Raw genomic sequence first — 10,047 nt, forward strand, 5'->3', positions numbered from 1 at the left:
CTGAGTCCTGAAGGACGCCTTTCCATGAGGTGGGGAGAAGGGCTTTCATCTACAGAGTGTTTGCCAGGGCTCCCAGGTGCCAGGCCCCTACCGAGACTCCGGGTACAAGAGGGAAGGAGGCTGGAAGCGCAGGGTCTGGTTGGGGAGACAGACAACAATGAAAACCTCATGTGGGGATGGAGAGCTGGGGCCCAGAGTCAAACTTGGGGATCTGAGAGCCTCGCTCGCAGTTACCGGCTGGGGGGTCTCGAGTGAGTGACGTCCCATGTCTGAGCTTCGGTTTCCCATCTGGCTGATCAGAATAGGAAGGGCCTAGTGCAGTGGTTAAAGGCTCTGCGTCTCGCTCTCGAGGCCCTAGCCAGGCCACTCCCTGGCTCTGGGAGGACTCTGGCAGGTTCCCACTCCCTGAGCCCCAATTCCCTCCTCCCTCGGGGCAGTACGTAATAACACCAGTGTTCTGGTTGTCTGGCATGGCATAACGAACCACACCAAAACTCAGGGCTTAAGCCAGCAATCGTTTATTTTGCCCATAAATCTGAAATTTGGGCAGGGCTTGGAAGGACAGCTCACCTCCCCAGGCGGCCTCAGTTGGGGTCTCAAGTGGGGCCAGAGGATCCACATCCAAGATGACTCAGTTATGCAGCCTACAAGCCGGCCGGGGTTGTTGGCTTGAGCTGGCTGTTGGCCAGAGGCCAGGACTCCTCTGGGACGATGGGGGTGGGGCGCTGTAGGAGCTTTGTCATGACATGGTGGCTGGGTTCCAAGAGGGAGCGTTCCATCACACGTGAAGTGGAAAATGCCAGTCTGTGGGCCGAGATGCAGACCCTGGCATGGGGTCCCTTCTGCTGTGCTCTCTTGGCCTGGTAGTCAGAAACCAGCTGGATCCGAGGGGAGGGGACATAGACCCCTCCTTAAAGATGCAGGCATCTTTAAGCTATAAAACTTAGCCCATTAGTGCAGCCCCCCCCGCCCCCCGAACCACACTTGACACAAGGAAGGTGCGCACTCTATGATTCCCATTGTCGTTACCATCAGTATGGTGAGAACTCACTGATAAGCTCAGAGGACTGACTGTGAGCTGAGCAGAGGCCCTGAGCCCAGCCTGGAGTGGTCGGAGCTTTCTGAAGGGAGTGAGCATCTGATCGCCTTGAACCAAAGCCCAGCTCCACCCTCTGGCTGTGCAACCTTCTTCAGGTCCCTGGACCTCTCTGAGCCATAGTCCCCTGGCCTGTAAAATGAGGATAATGATACCCCAGCTCATAGGGCATTTGGAAGTGTTCGGGCAGATAATGCCTGGGAAGCATGTCACATGGTTCTTGGCGCAGGAAAAGTGGTAATTATTATTATTATTCTTAATTAGGTGAGGCCGCTGGACAAGTTGGGGGGTGGCAGAGGAAGTGAACAGAGCAGTCCAGGCAAAGAAGAGACTGCCTGCAAACCTGGGAGGGGAGAGATGGGGCATAGGAATAGCTGGATGTTCAAAGAGTAAGAGGATAGATGGTGTGACCAGAGTGGGTAGGTCTGGGCCACTCTGGGTCTGGAAGGGATCTTGGATGTTTCCTGAGGGCACAGGGGAGCCACGCACAGGAGGGGTGGGGTAGAAAGGGGTCAAGTGTGGATCAAGGGGTCAGGTGGTGGAGGCTGGAGGGAGGAGGCTGGGAGAGAGGATGGATCCGGCCAGTGGGATTGGAGAGGAAGGGACAGAGCAGAAGGGGAGAGGAGGGAAGAGGGCTCCCAGCCTCTGCATAGATGTGGAACCACACTTGAGATGGAGAACCCAGGAAAGGGGTTGTGTTGGGGGAAGATGCTGAGTTCGGTGGAACACAGGGCATTTGAGGCCCTAGGGGGCAGGGAAATGCAACTCTGGGTCTTGGGAGAGGGTGGGAGACAGCCTGTGGAGACTTGTTCTGAGGGCAGCAGGGAGCTGTGGGAGGAGTTGGAGCAGAGTAGGAAGAGGGTTGGATGCAGGTATCTGAGGCTGCAGGCAGGCTAGAGTGGGCTCAGGTCCACAGTCTGGTGAGAGGAAACCTGAACTGAGGCCAAGGGCATCAGATGGCGCTCTCTGAAGGGTCACCTCGCCCTCCAAGAGGTCTTCCTGCTTCTGTTCCCCATGAGTTTGCTACCACGTTTCTGCTGGGAGACCCAGCTCTCCCTGTCTTCACGCAGGGGTGGGGAGTGCCTGGGTCAGATGGGGCCAGCTGATGAGGACCAGTGGGGCAGGGTGGCTGGCTCTGCCACGAGATTGAGGGTGGGGGATCCTGGCACGTCCCACTGGGTCTGGCTTCCTTCCCCGCCCAGGAAGCTACCAGTCCTGTCGGACTCGTCGACCAGGGAGGCACAGGTGCAGGCCCCGGAGTCTCGCTGCAGTGTCCTCACGGGTGCGGCCAGCACCATGGACACCTCACGGGCTCTGCTGCTCTTCCTGCTCCTGGGTAAGTCCCCTGCTCAGCCTCTTCCCCACTGGTTCCCCTGCTCAGCAGACCCCTAACGGCCTCTCCTTCTGTCCTTGCAGCCTCCGGAGGAGGGGTTCTCAACTCCCGAGCCTCTTCTGGAGTTCAGCAACCCAGTTTCTCCATGGACTCAGAAAGCTCTTCCCAGATCCCAGGTTCAAAAGTCTCCATCCAACCCCCCAGCTGGAAATTTCCAGATCATTCTCCAGGTCCAAAAACCACTGCTGCTGTTCCTCATTCCAAATGGTTTCCTGAGGCCTCGAATTTGAGTGATGTGCCTCTCTCCATCTGGTCAGATGTTTCTGCTGAGGGCCAAAAGTTGAGCCTGGATCCTGCCTTCTCTGAAATCCCGGGTTCTGAAGTATTTTCTGTCTTGGGTTCTCAAGTTCCTGCCAAAGACTCAGAGCCCTCCTCTGTTAAGACCCCAACTTCGAACATTTCAGCCCAAGGCCCAGATCCTGGAGCATCCATTGAGACCCCAGGTTCAGAATCTTCCCCTGAGGGTCAAGATCTTGAAATCTCTGCCCAGAACCCTGAATCCAAAGTAACTACAGTAGCCCACCCTGTGGAAAGCTTCCCCCAGCAAGTGGGGAGGCCTCTCTCGGTGCTAGTGGGGACCGCCATCCAGCTCCCTCTAGTTCCAGTTCCCAGCCCCGGCCCTCCTGCTCCTCTGGTTGTCTGGCGTCGAGGCTCTAAGGTGCTGGCAGCCGGAGGCCTGGGGCCAGGGGCCCCCCTGATCAGCTTGGACCCTGCTCACCGAGACCGCTTAAGATTTGACCAGGCCCAGGGGAGCCTGGAACTTGCCTCTGCCCAGCTAGAGGATGCTGGGGTATACACTGCTGAGGTTATCCGGGCTGGGGTCTCCCGGCAGATTCGGGAGTTCACCGTGGGTGTGTATGGTAAGTGGGCACAGAGGTCCAAAGTGCAGGCCCTTTAGGAAGGTGGCTGCTGTCTGATCATGTTTTCTCCCCTGAGGTAGGGGTCCCTTGACAGGGGAGAGAGGACTTCTGAATTGGAGGGAGGAGGGATAAGAGGGGCTGGGGGTCAAGATAGAGTTTCTTAAGGGAAGTTGGACCTGGGGATCAAGACCCCCGGAGACTCAGAATCCTGAGTCTCTGAGAGGAGAGAGTGGGGGACTCAGACTTATGGGTCTGTGAGGAGGGGGACTCCTGGGGCTGGGCCCGGAAGTCCTGGGTGGAAGGAGTAGAGAAGGCTGGGGCCTGGAGTCATGACTATATAGCAAGAGGGGGCCTTGGACCAGGTCCTGAACTGGTCTCCCTCTCCCAGAGCAGCTGCCCCAGCTGTCAGTGCAGCCTGAGACCCCTGAGACAGAGGAGGGGGCGGCCGAGCTGCGGCTGCGTTGCCTAGGGTGGAGGCCGGGTCGTGGGGAGCTGAGCTGGAGCCGGGACGGACGCACCCTGGAGGCAACGGCGGACCCTGAGGGAGCAGAGCCACCCCGGATCCGCACAGAGGGCGACCAGCTGCTCATCACGCGCCCTGTGCGCGGCGACCAGGCCCGGTACACTTGTCGCATCCGCAGCCCCTTCGGCCACACGGAGGCTGCGGCCGACGTCAGTGTCTTCTGTGAGTGGGGTTGTGCCTCGGGTCGGGGGCCGGGATCCGGGAGCTCAGCCTCCTGAGTCCCAGGCGGAGGGGGGATTGGAGGTCCCCTGGAGCGCCCCAGGCTCGTGGCGGTGTTCCGGATGACCCTGACTCTCCCGGTCCGGATCACTTCATCCAGACGGCCCGGATGCGCCGGTCATCAAGGTGTCCTCGGATCGCGACGCCGCCCCCGCCCTATATGTCACCGCCGGCAGCAACGTGACCCTGCGCTGCACCGCCGCCTCGCGGCCGCCCGCCGACATCACGTGGAGCCTGGCAGACCCGGCCGAGGCCGCGGTGCCCTCAGGCCCGCGTCTCCTGCTGCCGGCGGTCGGGCCGGGCCACGCCGGCACCTACGCCTGCCTCGCCTCGAACCCGCGCACCGGCCACCGCCGCCGTTCCCTGCTCAACCTCACCGTGGCGGGTGAGCTCGGCCCGTGGGTGGGATCAGCAAATAAAGGAATTACCTGGGAAGGGGGCGGAGTCACAAGAGGGGGCGGGGTCGTTCTAGAAATGAGCGAGTTGTCTTTCATTTGGGACGGGGCGCAACTGGAGGGCACAGACGTCTGGCTGAAGGCCCAGAGTAACTCGGTGGAAGGGGTTATGTTTGCGAGGAAAGAAATCAGGGCCGAAATGTAGCCTTCTCGGGAAAGAGAGGCCGTCGGTGGGGCTGCAGCTGCCCGCTCGGCCTGGACGTTTCTGGGAGAGGGAGCTGGGTGGCAAGAGAATAGGGCGCGGATGGCGCCTACGGGCCGGTGCCAGGTGCAGAAGGGTCGGCGCGAACGCGCGGATAGGAGGGCTGGAGGGGTGAGGGGGGAGAGGCTGGCCCCTTGATCTCTCCCTACGCTCCACAGACCTGCCTCCCGGGTCCCCACAGTGCTCAGTCGAAGGTGGTCCGGGGGACCGCAGCCTCCGCTTCCGCTGCTCGTGGCCGGGCGGGGTCCCCGCCGCCTCCCTGCAGTTCCAGGGTCTCCCTGAAGGCGTCCGCGCAGAGCCGGTGCCCTCCGTGCTCCTGGCGGCTGTCCCCGCCCACCCCCGGCTCAGCGGTGTTCCCGTCACCTGCGTCGCTCGTCACCTGGTGACCACACGCACCTGCACTGTCACCCCGGGTGAGAGCCAGTGGGACTTATTTCCTGTTTCCCGAGGAGGGGCGTATTTCTTAGTTCCTTTAGGAAATGAGAAAGGCAGACTTCTAACTCCAGGAAAAGAGATTTCCTTTGTCTTAAACCCTACAGAAGGACCAAGGTTGTTCCTATACTGCAAGCAGCGAAAAGGGTCACAGTTTCTTTCTTGGACCCAGGAAGAGGGCTGACACCTTCCTACTTGTCCCGAGCAATAAAGGCTCGAGAACAATATGAATTCCCCAGTCCAGAACCTGGTCCATAGTATTTATCTCATAAGGCCTTATTAAGGACATCCAATAATGACTGAACAAGAGTGAGTGAATGAGCAGTGCTTCCTTGTTTGGCTAAAGTTTCACAGCGGTTTCCTTCCCCGAAGGGTGGGGCTTGGACTCCAGGGTGACGTCTTGACTTGGCTGGGTTTCTTCTACCTGCAGAGGCCCCTCGGGAGGTGCTGCTGCATCCCACAGTGGAGGAAACACCATCTGGGGAGGCAGAAGTGGCGCTGGAGGCCACTGGCTGCCCTCCACCATCCAGAGCATCTTGGACCCGGGAAGGGCGGCCCGTGGCCCCTGGAGGTGGGGGTCGCCTCCGGCTCAGCCAAGATGGGCACAGGCTCCTCATTAGCAACTTCAGTTTGGACTGGGACCTGGGAAATTACTCCGTGCTGTGCAGCGGGGCGCTGGGTGCTGGGGGCAACCAGATTACTCTCATTGGTGAGTGCATTCCTTTCCCAGAACCCAGAAGTCCTCCAGCCCTCTCCAACCTCAGATCCAGTCCCCAGCTCCTTCTCCCTCAGATCCAAGAGTTCAAGTCCTCAGTCCCTTTCTCTTGTAGGCCTAGAAGGCTCCCCAGACCCTCTGTTCCCAAGACATATGAGCCCAGGCCTGCAGCACCCTTCCCTCTCCCCTCTAGGACCCATAAATTCAGCCCCCACCTTAATCCTCCCCAGGACCTTCCATCTCCTCATGGAGGCTGCAGAGAGCCCAGAATGCAGCAGTGCTGACCTGGGATGTGGAACGTGGGGCCCTGATCAGTGGTTTTGAGATCCAGGCACGACAAGAGGGCCCCGACCTGGGTAGAGCCACTACCTACAAAGACTGGATCTCCCTGCTCTTTCTGGGGCCTCAGGAGCGGTCAGCCGTGGTGCCTCTTCCTCGCCGGAACCCTGGGACCTGGGCCTTCCGTATCCTCCCCACCCTGGGCGGCCAGCCAGGGACCCCATCACAAAGTCGAGTCTACCAGCCCAGTGAGTTGGGGCTGTTGGAGCCTTTTCCTGGGCCACCTCCCTTCAGTCTGTTTCCTTGTATCTTGCTTGTCTGTCTGTATCCTTTTTCGGGGGCTACGGTCACAACGGACCATAACCCGCATGGTTTGAACACACAGCAATGTAGTCTCTCCCAGCTCTGGAGGCCAGAAGTCAGAAATCAAGGGGTCAGTGCTCCATCTCAGGGAAATCAGGGCTGTGCACCCTCTGAGACTTGGGGCAGAGTCTTTGCGGGTCTCTCCCAGCTTCTGAGGGTGGCCATCCATTCTTGACCTTCCTTGAGTGTAGCTGCATTGCTTGGTCTCTGCCTCCAGCTTCCCACAGCCTCCTCCTCCCTGTGTGTGTCTCTGTTTTCTTCTTGTGAGGGCTCTAGTCATCTCGGATTGGGCTCATCCTGATGATCTCTTCTTGACTTGATTGGCTGTACTGTGTCTCCCCCCAAAGATAATTGACATCTTAACCCTCAGTACCTGTGAATGTGGCCTCATTTGGAAACAGAGTCTTCGCAGAAAATTGACTCTATTTCTGTGATAGCACCTTATTTCTGTCATAGCACATTTTTTTCTTAGTACAACCTGTAATTGTTATTAATTGGTACGTTCATTTCTGATTTCCCTAAAAATTAATCCCCATGAGAGTAGGTATCTGGGTTTGCTCACCGGTGGACTGTTACCTTCTGGTAGAACGCCCGGCGCACCGCTTACTTAGTAAATGCTAAAAGAATTGAGAGTCTGGGGTCCCAGGAATTGGGTTCCAAAAGAGTTGGAGCAGGGGGCTTAGGAAACTTGGGTCCAGCCCTAGCTCCTGCTCTCTTATCCTTCATCGCTCTGTCTCTTCCAGGTCCCACCCTGGGCTCCGGGGCCATTGCTGGCATCGTCCTGGGCTCCCTTCTGGGCCTGGCGCTCCTGGCAGCACTTCTCTACCTGTGCATATGCTGCCTGTGCAGGCTCAGGGGTAAGTGAGGGCCCACTGGAGAGGGTCCCTAGCACGAGAGCAGGCTGAACCCGTCTGCATGGCCACAGGCTATTCATCCCGCCTTCTACCTCCATATCAGCCTATCAGAGTGAGGCCCCGCCCCTCACCGATCTCTCCTGGTCATTAGCTGGGTTGGTGTGTTGCAAGAGCCAATGAAGTGCTTCTGTTTCTCGTTCCTCCTCTTTCTAGGAGACTCTCTCAAGAAAAAGAAGCATCCGCCCTCCTTGACCCCTGTGGTTCCCCCACTGGAAAAAAAGATGCAGAGCGTAACTCCAGTGCAGACCTCACAGCCTCTGCCCCTCAAAGTCCCGCTGGAGGACCCTAGCCCAAACGGAGCCCACCAAGTGAGTGTCAGTGCCCCAGTGCCCTGGAATGGGCTGGAACTTTTTGTGTTTTAGGGAGAGGAGATGATCTGAGTCTTCTTCCTCCAGCTTTACTTGTTGGTTTACAAAGTCGGTAAATAACACCCCTCCCTTTTTAATACATAAATATTGGACAGGAATTCCCATCACATTTTTGCTGTAGTTCTTACTACAATTTCTTACTCCAATTTCCCGCCAAAGGAGGGAGAACTCCTTTATTTTTTTCCATAAAAATTGGCCAAACTTCCATCTTCTATCAGATGTGGGATGGAATGTCTTCTCCCGGGTGAAAGCTGGGTTGTTTCCTGTCCCAAGGGTGGGCGGACATTTCTTTTTTCCCTGTTGTAAATGAGGAGAACCTGGCTAACTCTGACTGATGTGAGCTAGCCCTCGAAAAAGGTGAGTCATGTCGCATTCAGGGTGACACCTGAGGTTGTCCTCCTCCTTTCCTTTCTCTTCCAGGCTGCTGGTCTCTGTCCAGTCATCTCTCCGGGTGGGGGCCCGAGGACTGTTCGGGCAGCCACGCAGGTGTGACCAAGGCCCGCACCGCGCAGGAATTTTTTTGGGGGGTAGGACCTCCTGTTTCATCCCAAAAGCAGGCAGAGCCCTCCTGTCCTGCTGTGACTGAAGACTGGCTCTGGGCATGGGACTTCCTGTCTCTCTCTCAGGGCAGAAGACTCTGCTTGTATTTGCGCAGCCAAGGCGCTGTGGCTTCCAGGCTGGGAGAGACTGCTGCCGATCTACCCATGTGGTTTGCACAGCCTCTAGGCAGGACCTACAGGCTTGGTGCTGGACAGACTGGTGGACCGGCAAGTCTTGCCCTGTGCTGCTTCAAGCCCCAGGGGGCGCCCAGCCTCATTCTCTCAGAAGGTCTTCCTACATCCCCCACCCCCCCCATCTCCTCCAGGCCATACCCATTCAGCTGCCAGTGTCTGCATCTTGAAATAGCTCAGAACACATCCTCTCCTCTTTAAACCCTTCTGGGAGTGCCCATTGCCCTTCAGATATTGTCCCGACTCCTCACTGTGATTTTCAGAGCCTTGTGGTTGGGCTTCTATTGACCTCTGACCTCCCCTTCTGGCACTTTCACCCCTGCCACTCAATTAACAACAGGCTTTCTGTCCACCCGGCTCTATTTTGCATCTGGGGCTTTGCCCCAGAGTTTGCTTTGCCTGGAATACCACTTTTTGCCCCGGGTTATACACTTCTCAAGAACAATGCTAACTGAGCTACAACGATTTATAGGAAATATATATTTGCTCATTCAGATGACCAAAATATGTTTCTCAGATATCTTTGGTCTTGCTTGATCCACAGTTCTTGAAAAACGGTTCAGAGCCCTAAAGGCGAATTGAGTGGCTTGTTATTAATGAAAGTGACTTTTGGACCTGACCCAAAGGGGGAGCTGGTTACCTGGAGGACCAAACCTGTGATTAAAAGACTGGAACTTTCTCACACCCCTCCCTGCCCGCCCCTCTAGGAGGGGAAGGGATTGGAGGTTGAATCAGCCAATGGCCAGTGACTTAGTCAATCATAACAATATAATGAAGCCTTCGTATAACCCAGGAGGCCAGCTCTTGGATCCTTTTCCGGAGAGCTTCCATGCTGGGGGAACCAGAATGCTCCCCTGTGCCATAAGCCGGGTCCCAGGCTCCACAAGGACAGAAGCTCCTTTGTTTGGGAGCTTGCCCTGGGTATTTCTTCATCTGGCTGTTGATTCATATCCTTTAATAAACTGGTAAATGTAAGAAGTGTTTCCCTGAGTTCTGCAGCCAGTCTGGGAAATTAATCAAATCCAAGGAAGAGGTCTTTGGAACCTCCAGCTGTAGGCAGTCTCTCAGAAGCCCGGGTAGCAGTTTGGGGCTTGCAGCTGGAATCCGAAGTGGGGAATGGGGGTGTCAGTCTTGTAGGAGGGACTCTTCACCTTTGGAATCTCAAGCTATCTTTGGAGAGATGGTGTCAGAATGGAGGTGAATTCTCAGACACCTGCTGGTGTATGAAAATTGGTGTGTGTGGGGATCCCCCCAATATTGGAATTGGGTCCAGAAATCCTAAAAATGTAACCATTACTAGCTTAGGAGGCTGACTTGGTTATGGGTTCAGTCTCACAACCTCTGAACCTCTGGCTTCTCTCACATAAATTTGTATGTACTAAACTCGTATACTCTCTGCCTCCCTCCTTCAGCTGAGTATGTCATGAAGGCAGAGACCATGTCATTATCCCCAGCACTTAACACAGAGCCTGGCACACAGCAGGCAATCAATAAACA

General features: G+C 56.6%; 1 protein-coding gene across 3 annotated transcripts; it reads left to right on the forward strand.

The window, feature by feature from the left end:
• The first annotated feature begins 1,856 nt into the window (after positions 1 to 1,856).
• On the forward strand, positions 1,857 to 9,533 carry VSIG10L (V-set and immunoglobulin domain containing 10 like). 3 transcript variants are annotated; one of them, XM_059382296.1, is made up of 10 exons: positions 1,857 to 2,432; positions 2,513 to 3,349; positions 3,738 to 4,034; positions 4,192 to 4,476; positions 4,907 to 5,161; positions 5,611 to 5,889; positions 6,126 to 6,422; positions 7,281 to 7,394; positions 7,605 to 7,759; positions 8,240 to 9,533. In XM_059382296.1, exons 1-10 carry the CDS (start codon positions 2,111 to 2,113, stop codon positions 8,309 to 8,311), a joined length of 2,913 nt encoding a protein of 970 aa, XP_059238279.1. In that variant the 5' UTR covers positions 1,857 to 2,110; the 3' UTR covers positions 8,312 to 9,533. The 3 variants fall into 3 exon arrangements, with proteins under 3 accessions (XP_059238279.1, XP_059238281.1, XP_059238282.1); XM_059382298.1 differs by having other exon boundaries at positions 6,305 to 6,422; XM_059382299.1 differs by lacking the exon at positions 6,126 to 6,422.
• Positions 9,534 to 10,047: the final 514 nt, after the last annotated feature.

This window comes from Mustela nigripes, chromosome 17 (assembly GCF_022355385.1).
Source record: "Mustela nigripes isolate SB6536 chromosome 17, MUSNIG.SB6536, whole genome shotgun sequence".
Classification (NCBI taxonomy): Eukaryota; Metazoa; Chordata; class Mammalia; order Carnivora; family Mustelidae; genus Mustela; species Mustela nigripes.

Bases quoted from the DNA above. Each gene is read 5' to 3' on its own strand.
- VSIG10L (XM_059382296.1), top strand. From the start codon at position 2,111: ATGAGTTTGCTACCACGTTTCTGCTGGGAGACCCAGCTCTCCCTGTCT. The intron at 3,350-3,737 runs GTAAGTGGGCAC...TCCCTCTCCCAG, and splicing joins GTTCACCGTGGGTGTGTATG to AGCAGCTGCCCCAGCTGTCA. The intron at 4,035-4,191 runs GTGAGTGGGGTT...CACTTCATCCAG, and splicing joins GGCCGACGTCAGTGTCTTCT to ACGGCCCGGATGCGCCGGTC.